General features: G+C 41.2%; 1 protein-coding gene across 2 annotated transcripts in view; it reads right to left on the minus strand.

Moving 5' to 3' along the window:
• Positions 1-21,631, minus strand: part of NFATC3 (nuclear factor of activated T-cells 3) — a 424,983-nt gene that overhangs the window by 327,041 nt on the left and 76,311 nt on the right. For both annotated transcript variants that reach the window (XM_018559014.1, XM_018559013.1), the window contains exon 4: positions 495-694. In XM_018559014.1, the coding sequence (XP_018414516.1) occupies positions 495-694 (200 nt within the window). The remainder of the gene's footprint in view (positions 1-494; positions 695-21,631) is intronic.

The following is a 21,631-nucleotide window of genomic DNA, read 5'->3' on the forward strand; positions in this document are numbered from 1 at the left end:
TCTTTTCTTCATTTTAGGGATACAAAATATTATACTTCTTTTTCTGTATAGGATTTTTATTGGTTTGTTCTGTGGGAAAAAAACTGTTAATAAAGATTATTTAAAAAAAGAAAGAAGCAGAGTCTATTTTAAGCAATTTAATCAGCATTTGGAATATCTTAAACATTTTGACTTGAATAAAAACAGACCATCAGGTTATCTTTGCTTGGTAATGAGGAAACAGTAGTGCTTTTCAAATGCTCTTTTTCTGCTATTTAGAGAGGAGAGGACAAACATTATGTCAGAATGCTTGAATTATTTATACTAACAGATGTTTTACATCTTCCAGAGGCACACATAAATTGAGAAGCTATTACAATCACAAACAAGATAATCCTGTCCATACAACTTAACTAAATTTACAATGAAGTCCAAATTTTAACATACATAAAACGTTCAACAAACATGAAAGTGGATTTGTTTCTATAATAAAAAAAGATTATGAGCAAACATACCTGGCGCACATGTTGTTTTCTGGTAACAGTGGCATTTCCAAGACTTTGGTGCTAGCTAGGATAATTTCTTGGCTAACGGTAGCTACGGTCTTTCCAGTGATTCTATGCACCTGGTAAAACGCATGAGGCCTCAGGTAACGGTCATCAGCTGTTCCAATAAACATCTGTAGATTTACAAATTTTTCGGTGTAACCTAGCAACTGAGAAAATAAAGTAGTGAATATAAATCCTAGCTTTTACTAAGGATTATATATGTATACTTTTGGAAAAAAGTATTTACTGTCTGTAAAAACTCAACCTACTGTAAGATAACCAGTTTAATACACTCTATCCAATTACCTTTATGTTAGTTTCTTACCATGCAGTCAGTTTCTCTCTGCATTGCATCACTGCCATCCCTACTGCATGTTCCCAAACCTCCATCTTTAAACTTCTGACATTCCTTTATTATGAACAATTTACTGCCCAGTTAAACTGTAGTTTGATAAGAAACCAAACCACAAAAAAAAGGAAAAATTTGATTTTTGTACTAACTATAAAAGCATTTTCTTCAGTAAAACTCACAAAGCAGCCACGGCTCATATACCTTGTTCTGGGGTCACAGGCAAAAAAAGGCACACTGCAGCTTGATAATGGTTCTCACAGAAACAATTGTCACACAAACAACTGGTATCACAAGCTTGATACTGTTTATTTCCAGTTTTTTAGTCAAAACATGCTGTAAACACACACAGGCTTCTCCAACTCTAACATGTTTCACCAAACAGCTTATTCGACAAAACAATCTTTTTGTTTGGTTAAACGTTAGAGTTAGAGGAGCCACTTTGGGTTTACTGGGAATAAACAGTATTCAGCTTGTGATACCAGTCGTTTGTGCGGCAACTGTTTCAGTGAGAACCGTTTTCTCAAGTATTTAACTGGGAGACACCTCTGGATATATACTCTGCTTCTTGTGAGGTTGGACAAGAGGAAAATTTTAAAGTCACAGCTCTTAAGTGTTTACAACACATACAAACACCAAGCCAATCCACAAGTATGCAAACTGTCGCCTCAGAGGAAGTCAATAGTGACGAAATGCATCAGGTGGGCGGATCCATGCGAGCATTACAATCATAGACAGGAGTTCCAGTGGACACAATCCACGTGCAATTGCCCTATTTTAATTGAAAGTGCATTTTAATTCTTTTAAATACATTTATTCTGATATACTACACTATGGAAAGCATTTTTTCTCTCTCTGAGCACAAGAGAAGGTGGAAGATTGAGGAATAGTTTTATACGGTTTTGGAAAGATAAGCCAGAGTTGGGAAGAATCTACCCCAATTTATTGTCGGATCAAAAACAAAGGAGAGGATTTGGTTCTATATATATCAACAAAGCGCTAATTGTTCATCTGAAATATGGTGAGCATTAGGAGTCGGTGAGTGCGGCCAGATCTTATCTTTGAGCACGGTGGAGAGCACTGATTCACAAATTGTTTATGCATTCACGGACGTGGTGTGGATTTTAAAAGTTGAAAGCTATATATCTTCACATATTTCAAGGAAATTATTGTATCAGGAAGTAATGGACTTCACATATGGATATGTAGATTAAGTGGGAGTTGTACATCACTTGTGAGATTTACTACAGGATTTTCTATATGTACACATTCTATGAGATGTACTAGCACAAGTATATGTTGGTTTTTTTCCTGTTTATTATGGTTTATAGTGTCTAGACCATTAGACCAAGAGTTTTTTTCTGAACTATTATTAGCACTGGCATTGTGCAACACAGGTGTTGTGTCAACACAAAATTGTTTATCACTTTGTGACAATTTCGCAATTTATACCATTTTTCTCACATTTTAGGAATATATTTGTTTAGTTTGTGAAGCGCAGTGCCATTTGCTTTTTTCCTTTTTTAATCCACAAGTAGTAAATCAGGAGAAAAAAATAGGTGGGATCTGTCTCTCCAATTAACCATAGGAAAAGAGTGTCATGGTGTGGCTGTATCACACAGCTACATAAGACCTTACGTCCACAACTGACATTATATGAAGTTTTCTATGTGCCCTGGCAGTGACCTGTTTTTTTGTGCAGAAAAATGCAGGTCACTGCATATACTGTGAACATATCTTATTAGCCTTCTTAAAACAGAAGGTAATTAATGTCTCATTCTATCACATATCCCAAATGAAAGAAGATTATTCTTAATTTTGGAACAGCGGGAGGTGCCATGTAAATCATTGCTTTACACTGCATTGGCCAGATGCAAGTCCAGGAGCTCTGGTGTATGGTACAAATATATCCTAATATTATATAGCCATTTACTCCAAAATGTATATAGATGTTTCAGGCTTTTTGTCCATCATCAGGGAAGTTTATGGCTTCTATGGAGTAGGGTTTAGAATCTAACGGGACAGTATAACCATACTGGTTACGGTAAGAACGGAATAATGCAATCAAAAAGCCCTCACACAAATCAGTGCCTAGCAGAAGAGAATATCAAACTGCTTGGAAAAATGTAAACTGAACACTTGTTGCGGTTTGGCTGCACCATTGTCAGAGTTGATTGCCACTTCAATTTAAGCATTTGTAATGACAGCGTGAATCAGAATGTCAACTTCTCTGAGAAGATCTATTCTACTCTGTAAAATGTACTTAACTCTTTCATGACCGAAGCCTTTCTTTCGTTTTTTGCACCCATGTTATAATCCACATTTTAGGCCTGAAAATTACTTAAAACCCCTGAACATTAAATATTTTCTAACAGCCAAGACCCTGTAGAATAAAATGTCAGCAGTTGCAAATTTGTATGTTTCACCATATTAGCGCAGCTCTATCAAACCCCACAATTAGTGAAAAATGCACTTAAATGCCCCAAAACACAATAAAATACCCATGTGTTTAAAAGAATATAAAGGATGAGATTACAACGAGTAAACAGCATTATGGATCCCGAAGAATTGTAGAGTATTCCCTGGAGATACCTCACCGCTTACGCTAACAACCTTTAAAATATGGGACTTAATTTGCCAGCTAAATAGGTGGTCCTATAATTCGCCCTTATTATATCTGTTGGATAATAAGTATTTTATCCCTGGTAAGGAGGATGTGAGGTTTCTTACTTGGTTAAAAGAACAGGACATTCAGTTACATCAACATGGGACTTTTGGTGCTATAGGCAGCTGGCGCATTTTGTTAAATCTCTCCCCTTACCAATAAGATCACTGGCAGAATTAAATCAAATTGAACTGGTGCTAGTTAATATTAGATCACCAAAACATATGATATCCCGGTTCTATAGGGCACTGATGGATCTATCTACGGACACACACACACGCTTTTTGGCTCAATGGGAGGACGAACTGGGCAGTATACTAACAGAGGAGCAGAAAAAAAAGATAATGCAATTATGCCATACTTCCTCAATGAGCTCAAAGGTTGAAGAAAGTAACTATGAACTATTAGCGAGATGGTACTTAACACCTTCCAGAATGGGGAAATGTAACAAAAAATATTCAAAGGAATGTTGGAGTAAATGTGGCAAAGAGGGTACAATGGAGCACATATGGTGGTCCTGCCCAGTTATTCAGGGCTACTGGCAGAAAATAATTTACTATATTTGTGCTATAACAGACCAAAAGGTCCCTCTTGAACCTTGGATATGTTTGTTCCACTGTACAGACTCCCCAGTGGGGAAATATAGGAGAACTGTGATTCCATTCCTATTGAATGCGGCAAAGGCGAATATTTCCAGATCATGGAGATGTGTATCAGAACCAGATATTCGCAGTTGGCTTAAACTTATTGGTCAGTATAGCGAAATGGAGGAACTTACAGCTGTGATAAAAAACTCAGGTTCTTCGCATAACAGAATCTGGGCTAAGTAGAACAAATTTAAAAATTCTCAGCGATATGTGGAAATTATGTTGGGTTGACACTGGGGAAAATGTAAAGAAGCTAAGGATTTGATAGGGTAAAAGAATAGAAGTGCAGAGTGGCCCTGAATTGCGCATAACGGAAGATATATGATGATTATCTTTTTTTATTTATAGAAAGAAAGAAACTCTTGGTGTACCGGCCTTCACCATCTTTTTTTTTTCTTCTCTTTTCCACCTTTCTCCCATGTCATTCACCCCTCCCCCTCTTTTAAGATTTTTTTTTCCCCTTTACCCTTTCCCTCCCATAATTTTTATTTTATTTATTGTTATATGTTTATATAATTTTTTGCTTTTTTTTTCCTTTGCCCTCCCTTCTTCCCTCTTCACAGTGATTTCACAATGATTATGATATAAAGTAAATCACAGCTTAATAATAAGATATGATACTTTAGGATGGAGGCATAACAAGTCTGCAGTGTCCTCTTTCACTCATGATTTTGTCACTAGGTATAGGATAAGAGGGTATAATTACCACACATGGTGTGAGGCAAGTTTGGCACGGCTACATGACACTTCCATAATGATATAGATATTATGTGGATTAAGAATTTAGACGTAGATTGGAAACTCTAGGTATACATGTCATTAATGTATGTTTTTTATGTCAATAAAAATAAAAGTTAAAAAAAAAAATTGTGTGCGACCATGAAACTGCAACAAAATTCAGTACCCCAAAAAGTCCATAGACAACGCTTTAAAATCCCCTACAGGTCATCAGTTTAGAGATACGAATAAATATTGGCCCTAAAATTGCTCTCACTCTGGCGTGCGCAGAAATACCCAACATGTGTAGCTCGATCATTATTTTCGTACATAGGCGCACCTGACGCGTGTTTACGTTATGACGCACGTGCTCGCGGGGGCCTTAAAAAATGTTTACATTATTTTTACATTTATTTAATTTGATATGTTTAAAAACTTATTTGTTTTACTTTAATTGCTATCACATAGGGGGGCCTAAAATCCCCCATGTGATAGCATATTGGCAGTGACAGGTACTCTTTAAGGTGAAACTGGGGGTCCAAAAGCTTTAAATAAGCTTTTAAAGTGCAGATCGCAATTCAATAGCTTATTGCTGGGCTTCAGGAGCCCAACAATGATAGCTATGGGACCAGAAAGGAGGTAATTTGCATCAATTCCGGTCCCATAGTGCGGGGAGGAGATCAGCTTCCCACCACCCACCTTTTGGTGGTATTTAATCACCACTGTGATTTTCATTATCTACTATATTAAGGAAAAAATACCGTATATTTTGAAAAAAACGCCTGTTTCCCCTATATTAAATTATGAAACATTTATTATTACCCAATTATTTGGTAAAATATAAAAGACGGGGTCAAGCCGAGAAAATAGACACCAAACATGTCAAGCCTTAAAATTGCATGCTCCTGCGAAACCTCAAAAAACTACAATACCCAAAATAGGCGACGCTTTAAAAGCTTTTACCGCTCACCAGTTTAGTGTTATCAGTGATTGATGGCTATAGTAGCCAGAGAAATGGCATCTGAATGTGGAAGTGATGTAATAAACATCTCCCGCATTTAGACCTCGGAGGGAGGTCAGCATGGAGGAAGATACTGATCTCCCTCCCATCCTCCTCCTGACACCCGCCCGAGTCAGTCCCAGGCTGTAGAGTGGACAGCGGAGCCCGGAATTGAAGGTGAGGGTGCAGGAGGGGGGCAGCAGCATTGCAGGAGGGGGTAGGGGCACGCAGGGCAGAACGTACAAACGATCTGACGGCTTTTGAGCCGCTGATTGCTTGTGTAACAGTCAATAACGTTTTTTCTGCCTGTGCGTGCTAGGGGGCATGCTCGAGCAGGAAAAATAAGCAGTTTCTTTACAATGACCCACCAATGGGAGTTTGCCGTCAGTCTGTTTTTTTACAACGGGCGGACGGCAGTGGTTAAATGGGCCTGCTGCCAGTGACGTACTATGTACGCCATATGTACGTCACTGGTCGTGAAGGGGTTAAACAGTGTGCAGTGATAGAGATCCTTGGAGACTTAGGTGAGCCCAATCATTCTTGTATAAGGTGTCAAATTGTTTACGGGAACCCAAATAGCAGGAATCAGTGCAGGGAAAGTCAGACATACTGCAGGAATAAAAAGGAAGCAATTATGTAACAAGAAAGAGACGGTCAACGGAGTCATTTAAAAAAAAAGAACAAAAAATCCTACAGTGCCATTATCCCATAACAAACATTTACTTAGAGAAAAACAATCAATATGGGATTTATTTATTTTTACTTAGAGGAATGACACAACAAACAAGACATTTTATGTAAAAAATCACACAAGTTTTTTTTTTTACAGCAAAACAAGACGCTTCTGGAGCAGGATGTTTCCCCTGCACCATGCTAGGGGAGTAACTGTTACCAGTAAGGAGGGGAGCAAAATGTTAGAAAATGAGACAGATACTGGTGGTGGGCAACTCTTATCAGAAAGACAGGCAGGGTAATCTGTTAGCGGGACTGTGATCATCGAGCATTCTGCTGCTTATCGGCTGCCCGGGTTCAACACATTGCGGAACAGGTGGACAGGTTACTGGGTGGGGCTGCGGAAGACCCAGCTGTCATGATAAACAATTGTACTAATTACAAATTAGAGTAAGATGGATTGTCCTAAAGAATAATTTACGTGCAAGATTAAAGAAGAGGACCTTCAAGGTAGTATTTTATGAAATACTGACGGTACCACATGCAACGCCAGAGAAGCAGCGAGAGGCAGCGGGAGTTAAGAGAGCTGAACAAGTGACTGAATAAAGCTAAACTGATTGTGGGTGTATGCTATAGACCACCCAATATAAAGGAGGAAGGAGAATAGTCCCCTCTCACAGATTAAAATGGCATGGAAACAAGGAAATGTTCTTATAATGGGGGACTTCATTTATCCTGACATTGATTGGACAAAGGGAACTATTCACTCAACTAAGGCTTGCCATTTCGTAAACTTATTGAGGGACAGTTTCATGGACCAAATGATAGAAGTCACAAATAGCATGAATGCTATATTAGATCTAATAACTTCAAACAATGCAAAGCGGGTTGCAGACAATGCAACTTGGGAAAACATGGGCAACAGTGATCACAGGGTGATTATGATTAATGCAGGTTACAGAAAAAAGAGGCATGTTGGTTTGACAAGAACTCTACACTTCAAAAAGGCAAACTTTGGCAAGCTGCCATACTTACTGCAAGCCACAAAGTGGGACCAATTATTTTTTAACAAGTAACACTGAGGGCAAGTGGGAATGTGGGACAGTGCCATCTGCCAGAGCATACCCTTGGGCAACATAAAGAAAAGAGCATTAGGTAAACCTGTGTGACCTAATCCGATGGTTAAAAAAAACACATCTATGAGAAAAAATATATGATGGATAGGAAAGCATTGACATTCAAGAACCACAAGGAATGTAAAAGGAAATGTAAAAGCTAAATCATGGCTCCTAAGATAGTATACCAAAAACAATATTGCCACAGCAAGTAAAAAAATCTCCAAAATGTTTCCAATATATAAAAAGTAGAAAGATAAGACAAAAACAGGTAGGTCCCATAAAAGATCAGCACGGGAGCTTACCAAACACCAGTGGGAGAAGGCTGAGGAGTTAAATGCATTCTTCGACAGTATTTACTTGTGAAACAGATAGGTTTATTTAGTATAAAAAGACTGAGTGACAAAAAGCAAACTGTACCAGTGGTTGAGGGAGGTCGGGGTTAAACACGGACTGGAAAAAATAAATGTGAATAAATCCCCAAGACTAGATAAATTGTACCCATTGGTACTTAAAGAGCTAAGCGAACTTATAGCGAGACAGTTGTTCCTAATATTTAAAGTGGTATTAAAGCTTCTTTTTTTTACATCTAGAAGGCTCACCTTTTAATAAATCTTGCTTTTATTGTTTAAAAATGTTATGTTCCTCGTTTTCTACTGGGTCCTTGCAGTGCTCATCCCCCCGCTCCCTGCACAGGTGCCGCAGCAGCTGCTGTGGAGGAACCTGTGCGTGCTCATGCCTGCAGTAGCTGTGTGCGTCCATAGACACAAACAACCCTGTGGCAGGCCACACCCCTCCTCTCCTCCCTGAAGGGTGATTGAAGGCAAAAGGCTCTGCCCTCAATATCCTCCCTCCGCAACCAAGGGAACGGGGGATTGCTACGGGGAGCGGCGGCAGTGACAGCAGTGACACAGGTAAGTGGGGGGAGACAGGGAACACAAAAAGGTACTAGACATTTTTTATCTTAATGCACAGCCTTTAATACTACTTTAAGGAATCCATAATGACTGGGGGTGGTACCAGCTGATTAGCGTAAAGCAACTGTTGTACCAATATTCAAAAAATATTTAAAATGTGTACCTGGGAATTAAAGACCAGTCAGCCTGACATCCATAGTATGCAAATTGTTTGAGGGAATGATAAAGGACTATATTCAAGCATTTGCCAATGTTTATGATATTATAAGTAACAACCATTATGGTTTTATGAAAGGCTGTTCTTGTCAAACCAACCTAATGGTGTTCTATGAGGAGGGGAGTGGCAACCTAGTTGGATGAAAAGCAGTGTACCTAGATTTTGCAAAAGCATTTAATATGGTGCAGTATAAAGGCTTAATACACAAGCCACAATCGTTGGCTTAATCTGCCAGCTGAAACACGCGACTTATCTTACATGCGTCAGAAGCATACACAAACGTGCAACAGAAAGTGCTAGGCGAAAACACGCAAAAAAACACTGATGCCCAGGTGTCAACAGGGTGTTAGAGTAAACAATACACCCCAACGGAAGTTAAAAGTCAACTCAGACAAGGGAGCTGCAGACTGCAGCGGCAGGCTTCCTTCATATCTGTACATTAAGGGACAACACTAGAACATTTACAGGCATTCTAGACAGTAGGGCAACACCAAATAAATTATGGGCTTTTGATCAATGCGAATAAATAGCTCTAGGCATGCCTCCAGTCTTTTAGCTCTTTTGTTTAAAGGCAAAGGCACCCACTCTCGGGTTGCCCAGTTAAGACCTTCCCTTTGTTTTATTCTGTAATAAATTATAAGGACATGCCACGGGAGACCTTAGACAACCACCTGGAGAAAAATATAGACCTGTTTTGTATGTCTCTACTCTGTTGGACTCTTCTTAAAGGCTCCCCTACTTGTGTGCTTGTGCAATCTATAGTGTCATGTGCTCTTCTACTGGAGAGAATAGTACATATAGCTGTGGGACATCCCCTAATCATTATGGTCCCACACCCAATTCCCCAAGTGCTAGCAAACATCAAGACTAAACTTTTGTCTCTGTCCAGACCCCTCCCAATCTCACAACTAAGTGATGTAACATAATTAATACAGCCATTTTTCCTTCAGAAGTATAAAGTAAAAAAGGAGGGAGTATGGCTTAAACTGGAAAGGGACCCTTCAAAAGACCCTGTGTAAATTTGCACATTTTCATGATGAAACTTGCCAGCTGAAAGATTATAATGCACATGGCTCTGCAAAGACGCAATGACCGCCTGCATAGATATGCTATGGATAGCTTTAGGGTTTGCTACCTTTGCTGCCCGATTCTGTGTCTCCTGCCTGACCTGTGCTCGGTGTAATCCACGAAGAATGGTGGCTATCCCATTGAGGCAATCCCCTAAGCCATGATCACTGTGAATTTACATTCAAAGATATTTCTTCAACCTGGAAGTACCTTGCGCTCATGGACATGAGGTGTTTATAAATAAAAAAATGGGGAGTTGTGAAAGAATGTGTATATATGAAATTCTTTGTCCTCCATTTTGTTTTTATATCCCACCATCTTGTCTCTCTATTGACTTTCTCTTTCTGAAGAAACAAAACTGTAAAAAAGTACCAGGAACTGGCCTCTTCAAAAGATCATTTCATAGATAAGACTTAAGTGCATGTGCAGCCAGAATTATGAGGATTACAAGGCATATAAAGTAGTGCGCTAGCTAATAAACTTTAGGAATTGCTTTTAAGCAGAGATCAAGTGTGTGTGTGTGTGTGTGTGTGTGTGTGTGTGTGTGTGCGTGTGTGTTTGCAATCCTTGCATGATAATTTTATACAAGAATCTGTCAAGACATCGTTAAGCCTGGAAAGGACCCCTCCTCCAAGTTGTGGCCCCCGGGAATTGAGTCGAGTTGACTGAAGAAAGAAATATTCATACAGAGAGGTATGCATAGAGGAGAAGTACCGCATCCTGATAATTGATCCACAAATATTTGATAAGAGTGGCCTTGTAATTGCAGGTCTTGATGCTCACGTGCTGCACGCAAAATGGCTTCCTTGGTGTTGTAGTATGTAAACTTAATAATGACATCTCTCGGAGGGCCATCACTGCGTCTCCTGGCCAGGGCACTGTGGATGCGGTCAAACTCCAGCCGGTCAATTGGTATGGAGGGGACAGGTTCTTGAAAAAGAGCAGTAACTGACAAGGTTAAGTCCTCCATGAATTCAGGCAGGCCCCTAATCCTTAGGTTTCCTCGCCGGGCCCTGTTCTCCATATCCTCTAGCTTATCCAATGCTACTGACAGCTTATCGGAGAATGCATCCATCTCCTTCTCCTGCGATTCTACAACTGTGATTACATTGTCCATTTTTTGTTCTGAGAGATCTGTGCGGGCACCAATCTCTCTGATCTCTTTGATTAATGTGGCTGCAAGTTTATTTGTGGCTGCCAGCAATTCCGTCTGCAGCATGCAGCGAAACTTGTCCAGCAGTGCTGAGTCACGGACACTCTGCTGGTTCTCAGCAGGGGTGAGGGGCAGGCTATCCAGGGAGGACGAGTCAAATACCTCTGGTATTGAAGACATGAATGCCCTTGCGTTCTCACTGCTGTGTGCATCCGCCATCTTGGATCCCTTCGGCCCGCGGATGAAGCGCGGCTCCTTCTGCTTCTTGCCCCGTTTCATCACACGACCTCGGGTAGCTGAGAAGGCGCCCGACGTCCCCGAGCAGTCAGGTATGAGTAGGGTAAGCTTATGTGGGCTTTTGGATGCTTTCCCGGGGATCGGTGTTATGGAGCAGGCTCAGACCGCGGCCATCTTGGTCGGCTGCTCGCCACGCCCCCCACCAGTGTACATTCTATATCCAAATAACTTGGGCTCCAAACACAGCCTCTAAGTAAAACTAATGAGGTATGTTCTCATTTAATAGAAAATCTGGCCTCTTCTGAAACCTTTCTCACTTTGTAGTTTCCTGCTTTGACTTGGGGGTTGTCTTGCTCTCTACCCCATTTGTTGGTCAGTTGGTCAGTGGTGGATCCAGCCATCTTTACAGACTATTGTAAGTTTATTGAACTAAACAAACCGCACAAAGTATTCAAATACATTTGCATAGGTGAACTATGAACTCTTTGTAAATAGAAAATATGATTTTCTTGTAGAAAGACAGTAGCCTGTTTCCTGAAGAAGCGGAGCTCCGTGAAACGCGTTGAAATCTGTTCTCCTCCCACGGGACTACAAATTAAACAAGGAAGCTGATATCCAGCAAATTGTAACAAGTATCGCAATATAGATAAAATTGTGGGAGGATTCGGCTACATCCTATGGTCTTTTTTAGGCAACCTTGTTTGTCTTTTTTTTTTTTTAAACTATGCATTTTAAATATATTTATAAATAAAAATTGTTATACTTTATATAAAAACTAAATGTGTTTTGTGTGATACTTGAAGTACCTTAAAAGTTCAAATCCTCCTTTTTTCTTCTTTATGAAGAAGAAAGCAGTATCCCAATCTTCTGCACACTCACAAAGCCACTATTTTCTGCTATACTCAGGAAAAGAACTCCAAAATTATCTCCAGATGATATAGAGATGCAGTTTCCCTACGCCGTATTTTTCCTTAAGTGTCAGAGAAATTATGGAGATGTGAGAAGGTGATAGGCACGTATTTTCACATTTGGTGGAAACATTCTTTAATACAGAAATGTTGGTCTCAAACCTACCGCTCCTACCTTAACCACTTCATGTGGGTTTACGTAAATAGAAGTAATCCGCTTGATTAATTGTACCAATCATTTTAAACAGCAGGCACTTGCTGTGTATGTGCAAGCGATCTGGTGCCTGAACAGGCAACGGATCGTTTGCACCGAGTGGCGTTGTGTGAACACCCCCCCTGCCGCCGCCCCCTGTGCGGGGCCGGGACCGGCAAGGCGGGTCTGCCCGGACAGATCAGAGGAAAATCAGCAAGCTTCCAGCCGCTGATCTCTCAGATCACTGGACCCGGAAGTGATGTGTATTACATCACTTCCAGGGTCACTGTGCACATTCTCTGGCTCTTAGGGCCAGGAGAAGAAGCTGGTGAAGCAGATCTCTGCTTCATCAGCTTCTTTGGGGTCTTTGGTGACATTAGGGATCTGAAAGACCCCGGATGTCGCCATAAAGAGGACCTGTCACATCCTGTTAGCAACTATGTGAGAGCAATAATGTTAATTGTCCCAAAAAATTTTTTTTTAAATTAACAGATATAAAAAAATTTAAAAATTCAAAAAACATTTTTAAAAGTCCCTATAGAATAAAATGTTGACAGTTGCAAATTTTTATGTTGCACAATATTAGCGCAACTCCTTATCAAACCCCAAAATGTAGTGAAAATTTGTTTCATAAAATATAAAAGATGAGGTTATGAGTAAATAGATACCCAACATGCCCAGGTTAAAAATTGTGTACGACAAAATTCAGTACCCCAAAAAGTCCATAGACGACGCTCTAAAGGCCCCCACAGGTCATCAGTTTAGAGATACCCCAAAATACTGGCCCTAGAATTATTGATCTCACTCTGGCATGCGCGGCGCTACCCAACATGTGCAGCGCGTTCGTCGTTTTCATATGTAGGCACACCAGACGCGTGTTTATGTGAAGACGCATATGCTCGTGGGGGCAGGGGACTTTAAAAAAAAATTACATTATTTTTACATTTATTTAATTTAATGTTACTGTTAAAAACTGGTTCTTTTTTTTAACTTTACTTTAATTGCTATCACATAGGGGGGCTTACAAGTCCCCCATTTGATAGCAGATGGTGGTGACAGGTACTCTTTAAGGTACTTAAAAAGCTTATAGCTGGGCTTCAGGAGCACAGCACTGACAGCTATGGGACCAGAAGTGATGCATGAGGAAGTGAGGAAGATGGATGAGGAAGTTTCTATTGCGAGTGGAGGAGCAAACGTTCACTGTGATTGCGATCCGGGATTGTTGTGCCTCTTTGAATATGGAAGTCTGGTGAGTGCGGTGTGTTTCACAGTCACCGGGAGTTTGCACACTACAGCTATAAGAAGGACTTATCACTGATGTTTTTTTAAATTAATATTTTGTCACTTTTTTCCCTTTTTTTGCATAAAATTATGGTGGACTTTTAATAACCAATTTGCACCTAATCGCTACTGGAGATATTACAATGAGAGACAGGTTTTACTATATATATATATATATGAGTATTTATTAATTATATTGGTTATATGTGATGTATTTGATATTTATGACTATTGATTAGCACAGTGCATTTGCTTGATCTATCTATTTATATTATTAGCACGGCAGCTTTTCATCTTTTATATTTATATTTATCACTTTGAGACAGCTTCCATAGCGCAGAGTTTTTTTAATATTCATCAGTCTGATAATTCACATGGTCGCATCCACTATTTCCCTTCTACCTTATGCTGAGCTATTCTCCTAAAGCGGAGACTGGCTCCCATGTTTGGTCGGACCATCCTTTTGTTTTCATTCATGCTCCTCTATATACCATTTTGTTTTTTTACTTCGAGACTGGATGAGAGTCTTCTCCGTGATACTGTGGTTATGGACACCTTGGTGGACACCGTTCACACTTTCTGAGCGACACACGAGCCAAACCCTACTTCACCTCGAGCCAAACCCTACTTCACCTCCCATTAAGTGGAAAGAGCTGAAATGTGTTCAGCGAGGTCATTTAGTCCAACATGGAACCCGCCTTAAAAAGGCTAAATCACAATAAGTAACTTCTCTTCAATCTGAAATCTATGCCCCCAAACAAGCTCACGAGCTTCATCTAGACCCTTTGACCTACAAGAATGTACGGACCAAGTAGGCTGACTTGTTGTGACTACTTGAACAATCTTAAACCTGTTAAGAGTCTCTACCCTCCAGGTTCTTCATGATTTCGCTAATAAAAGCTTCTGGTGAGATCTATTAAACATAAACAGACTCATGCATACAGTATATCTTAACAGATTCAGTGCCCATATCAGGGATGGGCCCATGCTTCTGGACATATCACTGCGGCTTTCCATTGTTATTCCAAAATATACAATATCCCCTCCACATCTCCCCCAGACTATAACGAGAAGAGAATACTAAGAGGGAATTCTTAACCTTTTCTTCTCCAGGGGTAACCCTTCTATCCCTATGTTTCCCCATCCTTCTGGGTACATCACTCAGTAAATTACATCTTGGAACATCATGCACACTTTCATATGCTGATCTTACCAGGGATTGAGAGTAGCCCCCATCTAGGAGGCATTTTTCCAAGCCTTTTGACACTTTAAAGAAGTCCTTCTTATCTGTACCATTTTGTTTCATGCGGGTACATTGTTCTTTGGGTATAGCCCATTTTAGATGACCTGGATGGCAACTGTAAGCTCTAAGTAAAGAATTTCTGGATATGGGTTTCTGAAAAGAACGAACTCGTAAGCACCTTCCTCTACACTACTTATCAAGGTTAAATCCAAATAGTACATTTCTGATATTTGCTCTTCTACAGTAAACTTCAAATTTAATCCATTGTTGTTCACATATTGCAGCCAAGATTCTGAATCAAGATCCTGATCCACAATAAAAAAAAGATAGTCAATATAGCGTGCCAAAAAATGCATCTGATCACGAAATGGGTTCTTATCTGCAAAGATGTTGCGCTCCTCCCACCAACCCATTGTCAGAACTATTTGATGCTAAAAGGAATTAAACTATAAGGCCTATACTTATTATTCTACATAATGTAATATTGGCATACTGGAAGCCATCTTTGTTCTTTACATTCTATCAGTTTATGAGTTGAATTTGAGTTCATGGTTTCTGGACAAAGACATCAGCAATTCCCATACATTACCAGGTTGTAAATTATGGGAGTACCAGACAACATCGACGAGATAAGGACTGACCATGGTTCCAGACTGAGTTATTATTCATGAAGCATCTAAATATTTAAAAAAAAATTATTGTACTTATTGACATATATTAGTATATATTATTAATATGGTGTTTTTTAGAGTACAAATAATTACGTTAGGTATATTGTTATTTTTGTAATCAGTGAAAAAAATGTGAGTAACCACTATCTTAGTATAGATGACTTAATTCAGGCTCATGCGCGGACCTCTGTAAAATGTCCGCTTGAATACCGAGCTCCGCAGATCGGCTGGCACTTTCAGCCCCGTTCGTTGGCAATGGAGACCGGCACCCCATGCAATCGATCCCGACAGTCAGTGGCCAGCTTGCATGGCCGGCAGCTCCTCAAACCAGACGCAATCGCGGTCCTATATGGTTCCTAAACAGCAGTCTCGTGGATCCAAGATGGCGGCCGCCCCTGCACCATCATCCAGGACTCTGTGGTCTACCAGGCAGATAAAGGAGGGCGGCGACAAGTCTCGGCACTCTGGGGGTCATGCGAGTACCCGTTCTTCTGCCCGTGACTCCCGGGATCCACATCCTCTCTTATAGAGAGAACTCTGGCCGACATGCTGCACTCACAGGCAGCGTCCTCCCCCAGCAGCCCTGAGCTTATCGATCAGGAGATGTCCGCTGTCCCTGAGGTTGCCCTGGCCCACCCGACGCTCCTGGCCAAATTTGAAGAGATGCTTGATCGTGGTCTTCATAAGACGGCTAAGCAGATAACCACGGATATTAAACCTGATATTAGAGACCTGGGCTCACGTATTGACACCTTGGAAACTAAGTTGGATAAAACGATGAATCACACCAATCAAAACACCGCTACTATTCAAACATTACATCAGCAACTAGAGGAGGCCTTGTCTAAAATTGATGATCTCGAAAATAGATCTAGACGCCTGAATTCTCGCATTCATGGCCTCCCTGAATCTATCACAGACCTTGAAATGGCGGTAAAGACCCTTCTTAAAGATTTAATACCAAACATCATGGAACATCGTATGGAGCTGGACAGATTCCATCGTGCCCTGGGTGCAGCGTGCCCAGATGGGCCTCCCAGAGACACTCGTGAAAACGCACTACTACTTCGTGAAGGAACGAGTAATGCAAAGTGCTAGAGACCGCTCTGATCTGGCGGTCATTGGTCATCCTATCCAGATCTTTGCCGACATCTCCCCAGCTACTATTCAAAAGAGGAGGTCACTCAAACCCTTACTTTAAGCCCTTGCCAATAAAAGCATCAGATATCGTTGGGCTTTCCCGTTTCGCTTGATCTTTCAACATCGCAATAAGACCCATTCCTTCACGGATTTTGTTACGGGAGAATTGTTCCTACAACTGGGGATCATCTCTAAGGAGCCTTCCCTGCCGTCCGTTCCTCACCAGCCTTTGGGGGATGCTGTACCACACCCTCTTTTACCCATCTGGATGCCTTCTCAGTGACGACCTTCCTCTTCAGCCCATCCACCATGAAGATTGGCATCAGGACAGGTGGTTTAATTGCCTCATCTTTTTGGTTTCCTGGTGACTCTCGGCTTGGATAGCACATTTTCCGGTTTTGGTGCTACTCAGGCCTGACCTCTCGGTGTCGTCCCACGAGCTGGAAGGACAGGAAATTCTTTGTGGTTGTTTTTGTTCTTTTTTCCTTTCGTGTTTGATCCTGCAAATACTTAAGCTCTTATTACTGGCAGTGTCGTGCCCCATGTTCTAGTCACTGTATTCTCTTATGTGAGGGGGGTGGGGGTGCCCGCTGATTTTGGTTGTGTGCCCTAGCTTGACCTAGTCTCCGGGGTTTACCCAACCGTCTACATCAAACTATATATCAACAATTGTTGGGTGGTATTGGGCTTAACTCTGCCGACCTTTAGAGTTATTGTATGTTTTATGTTTTTATTTGCTTGGTTGTCCCTTTTCTCTTTCTTCCCCCCTTTTTCTTCAGGCATTGGGGATGGACCCCTTCCTCTGTCCTGGTCTGGGCTTCCTGGATTCCTACTCCCGGTGTGGGCAGATGTAGCCTCTGGGGGGCTAAGCGCAACCTGTCTGTTAGAGCTGGGAAATGAACCCCGCCTACTCTGTTTCCCATGGCTACTGTGAGTTCATGCAAACCATTTTTATTCGCATCTCATAATGTGCAGGGTTTCAACTCTCCTGTGAAGCGTCGTCTTGCTTTCCAGTCTTATCACTCGAATTGCATTGACGTTCTCTTCTTACAGGAGACCCATTTTCCCTCGACCTATAACCCGTCCTTTTTACATAAACATTACCTTTACATGACATTTTTTTTAGCGAATGCTCCAGACAAAACTAGAGGGGTGGCCATATGCTGCGCTGGACATGTCTCTTTCGGCCTCTATACATTGTCAGGGATCCCGAGGGCCGTTTCCTCCTGTTAAAGGGTTACCTGGAAGACCAAATGTACTCCCTTACAGCTTATTATGCTCCCAATAAAGCCCAAATGGCATTTATTTCTAATATGTTCCAGTATCTCTCACCGCATTTGGATGGCACTGTAATCTGTGGGGGGACTCCAACGTAGCCTTAGATTCAGTAATGGACCGTTCCAACCCACGTAGATCGACGCTTAGGCCTCCGCCTAAAACTGGTACTCGCTTAGCACACCTGTTGAGAGCTCACTACATGGTGTATGCCTGGAGGGACCACCACATATTTTGCTCTAAATGCGATGCTTTCCATGTCCCTATTTATGACCTGGATTGCACATAAGGCGACCATTTTATTTATGACCTGGACTGCACATAAGGCGACCATTCGTGGTCGTCTTATTGAGATGGCTACCAGATCCAAGAAATTGCGCAACAAATGTATCTTGGAGCTGAATTACAGCACATGCATGGTTAGTCTTCATAAGCGGACTCAGGGCCCCTCCACTTTAAGAACTATAGAACGTCTTAGATGTAGAATTTGATTTTTACCACCAGGGCAGAGAAGAGCCTTCAGTGGACGGAAAATAAATTTTATACTCAGAGATCGAATTGGCTCTTTATTAGCTTCCAAATTATCCCCTAAAATTCGTCACAGAACTATGCCTAAATTCAGATGTTTCAAGGATGCCTATACCTGTAACATATAGAGGGTACTTCAGGAATTCCATACCTTTTTCACCGCTCTTTAAAAACACCCACCCCCTCCTTCTGTAAAACTGACTCGTGATTTTTTTGCAGACTACCCCACTCCGTTTTTAGCTGACGAACATCGACAAATTGTGGAGGAGGCTATTACACTGGCTGAAATTGTACCTGCTATCAAACATGTGAAATCTACTTCCGCTCCGGGTCCAGATGGTTTCCTACCCTATTACAAAAAAATGTCTGAAGTTTTGGCTCCTCATTTAAGAAGCTTCTTCAGTGAACTTCGTATGGAAACTGTTCTGAACTCTGAGTTGAATAAGGCATTCATCAGTGTTTTGCCCAAACCTAATAAAGACCCCGGTGAGGTAGGTAATTACAGGCCAATATCATTGATTAATAATGACCTAAAATTATTGACTAAGATTTTGGCTAATCGTATAAATCGATTCATTTCTTCGTATGTACATCGGGATCAAGTAGGCTTTATAGTGGGGCGACAGGGACCAGATCAGATCCGTAGATTCCTGGATATTGTTTCCTTGTTACGCTCTGGGTGGGATGGAGGCTCTGGGATGCTACTCTCTGTGGACCTTCAGAAAGCGTTCGATTCACTGACCTGGTCGGGTTTGGATTCTCAGTTTTTCTTCACCTGGAACACAGAATCTTTACCTTATCTGGGGATCAATTTAACATCAAACTTTTCTAACTTATACAAGTCTAATTATCCTCCTCTCTTCTGACAATAGCTGAATGATTTCCGAAAAATGGTCCTCTTATAATTTGTCTTGGTTGGGTAGGATAAATACAGTCAAAATGACTATCCTCCCAAGACTGCTCTCCTTTTTTTTTGCGCCCTGCCTATCACGGTTCAAAGGGTGGACTTAATGAGGTTTCAATCTGCAATAGTCAGGTACATTTGGGGGGGAAAGAGGCCTGGGTTTGTCAAATCTGTGTTATTTCGCTCTAAACGGTCAGGTGGCCTGGGGGTTCCCAATTTTTGGCTATACTACCAGGCAGCACGTCTTACTCAGCTTTCCTCTGTCTACTCCTGCCGGGAGGTTCCCGACTGGGAAGTGATGGAATCGCACTCGGCCTTTGGAGTGTCAGTGGATTCGCTGACATGGATGGCCACCAAACTTAGGCCTGTGGTGGTAGCCCCGACCTTATCACACTCCTTGGCTTTGTGGGACAGGTTGCGAAGGAGTTATGCTTTACCTTCCCCTCATGAAACTAGCTCCCCTTTTTGGTAATCCCCATTTTTCTCCTGGACTGCATTCGCAGGGTTTCAAATGGTGGCTTGATACAAGCCTTTACCATATAGGACACTATTTTTTCTTTCAATAATTTTTATTGAGTATTTAGACATAACAGGTACTCAATCAAATAAGGCACAGAGAGGTATCGTCAGTGGATATCATTACAAGTATAACATCAGTCAAACAAGATACAGTGCAATCACTAGAGGTACAGGGATCAGTGTACACAGTAAGGACTGTAATCTAATCAGGTAATGTGAGCACCTCAGGGAGGATGGAAAAGGCAGGGAAGGATGGGGGGTGTTAAGGGATGAAGGATGAGAAGGGGAAAGGGTGAACGTCAGGTACAATATGCAAACAGAACTGAGTGAATCACAACAAACAGTGAGGTTTAGTTAACCATTTATCCCAGCAATTCCGAAGAGGTATATTTATGGGTACTTAAGGCAAAGGTTTGTTCATAAGAGCATTGCAGGTTCACAGAAGAGATAACCTCAGAGGTTGGGGGAGAGGGGTTTTGCCATTTACGGGTTAGCATTCCCATTTATCTATATGAGATGTATTAACAAACAGTAGTTTATTATCTATATAAGAGTAGAACAGCGAGATACCTTTGCGTGAGGGGGTAGTGGAAAAGAGATGACGATGTATTTGAGAATCCACACCTAGGCGATCAGGAACAGACATGTGAGAGAAAAGATGACGAATTTGAGAATATCGATAATATTCATTGGCTGGTAGATCATATAAGGTGTCTAACTGGTGAAAGGACAATAGTGAATCATCTGAGTAGAGATCGCGTAAGTAGTGGATACCCAAATTTGTCCAATTTCGTAAGTCAAGGAACGGAATAAGGTGAGTAAGGGTCGTTAATGGTGTTGGGATATCGGTAGTAGAAATGGAAGAGGGAAGGTGGGGTTTCAGGGAGTTCCAAGTAGTTAGCGTGGCCCTAATTGAGGGGTATGCAGAAGTAGTGTGTGATGAGGTCAAACGGGAGGCTAAAAGTAAATCAGGAGGGGTTGTACAATTGAGGAATGTTAGTTCCATGTGAGGCCACAGTTTGTCTGGATAGGGACGACACCAGTAGTGGAGTTGGTCGAGAATCAATGCTCTATGATAATGTTGTAGGTTGGGTAGTCCCAACCCGCCAGCTTTGCTATGTTTATAAAGAATGTGAGCAGCACATCTTAGTTTCTTCCTTTGCCAGACAGACTGGAGAACTTGTTTTTGTAGAGAGTTAAAAAAAAAAGAGGAAGGTGGAAGTAGAGGGACTGTTCGTATTAAATATAACAGTTTAGAGAGGACTATCATTTTGAAGGCCGCAACCCTACCATATACCCAAAGATGCGTTTTGGCTAAGGTTTTAAATTCTCCAGGGACACATTGCAGCAATGGGGTATAATTGAGTTTGTAACTAGCGATAGAGGAGTTGGGAAGAGAAATACCCAGATAAGTTATTGCTGCGGGCTCCCAAGAGAAAAGATAATGGTGTTGTAAGTAGGTCTTAACAGGCGGGGGTATATGCAAAGCGAGAATTTGGGATTTTGTGGTGTTAAGCTTATAGTATGACACAGAGCTAAAAATATTAAGAAGGCGTTGTACTGCAGGGAGAGAAATTTTCGGATTCGTGAGTGCCAGGATAACATCATCCGCAAATAGACCGATTTTGTGAGATGTTTGGCCAATAGTAACTCCTTAGATGTGGGAATCAGACCTAATAAGGCGA

This window comes from Nanorana parkeri, unplaced genomic scaffold (assembly GCF_000935625.1).
Source record: "Nanorana parkeri isolate BGI_ZX_2015 unplaced genomic scaffold, ASM93562v1 scaffold375, whole genome shotgun sequence".
Lineage (NCBI taxonomy): Eukaryota > Metazoa > Chordata > Amphibia > Anura > Dicroglossidae > Nanorana > Nanorana parkeri.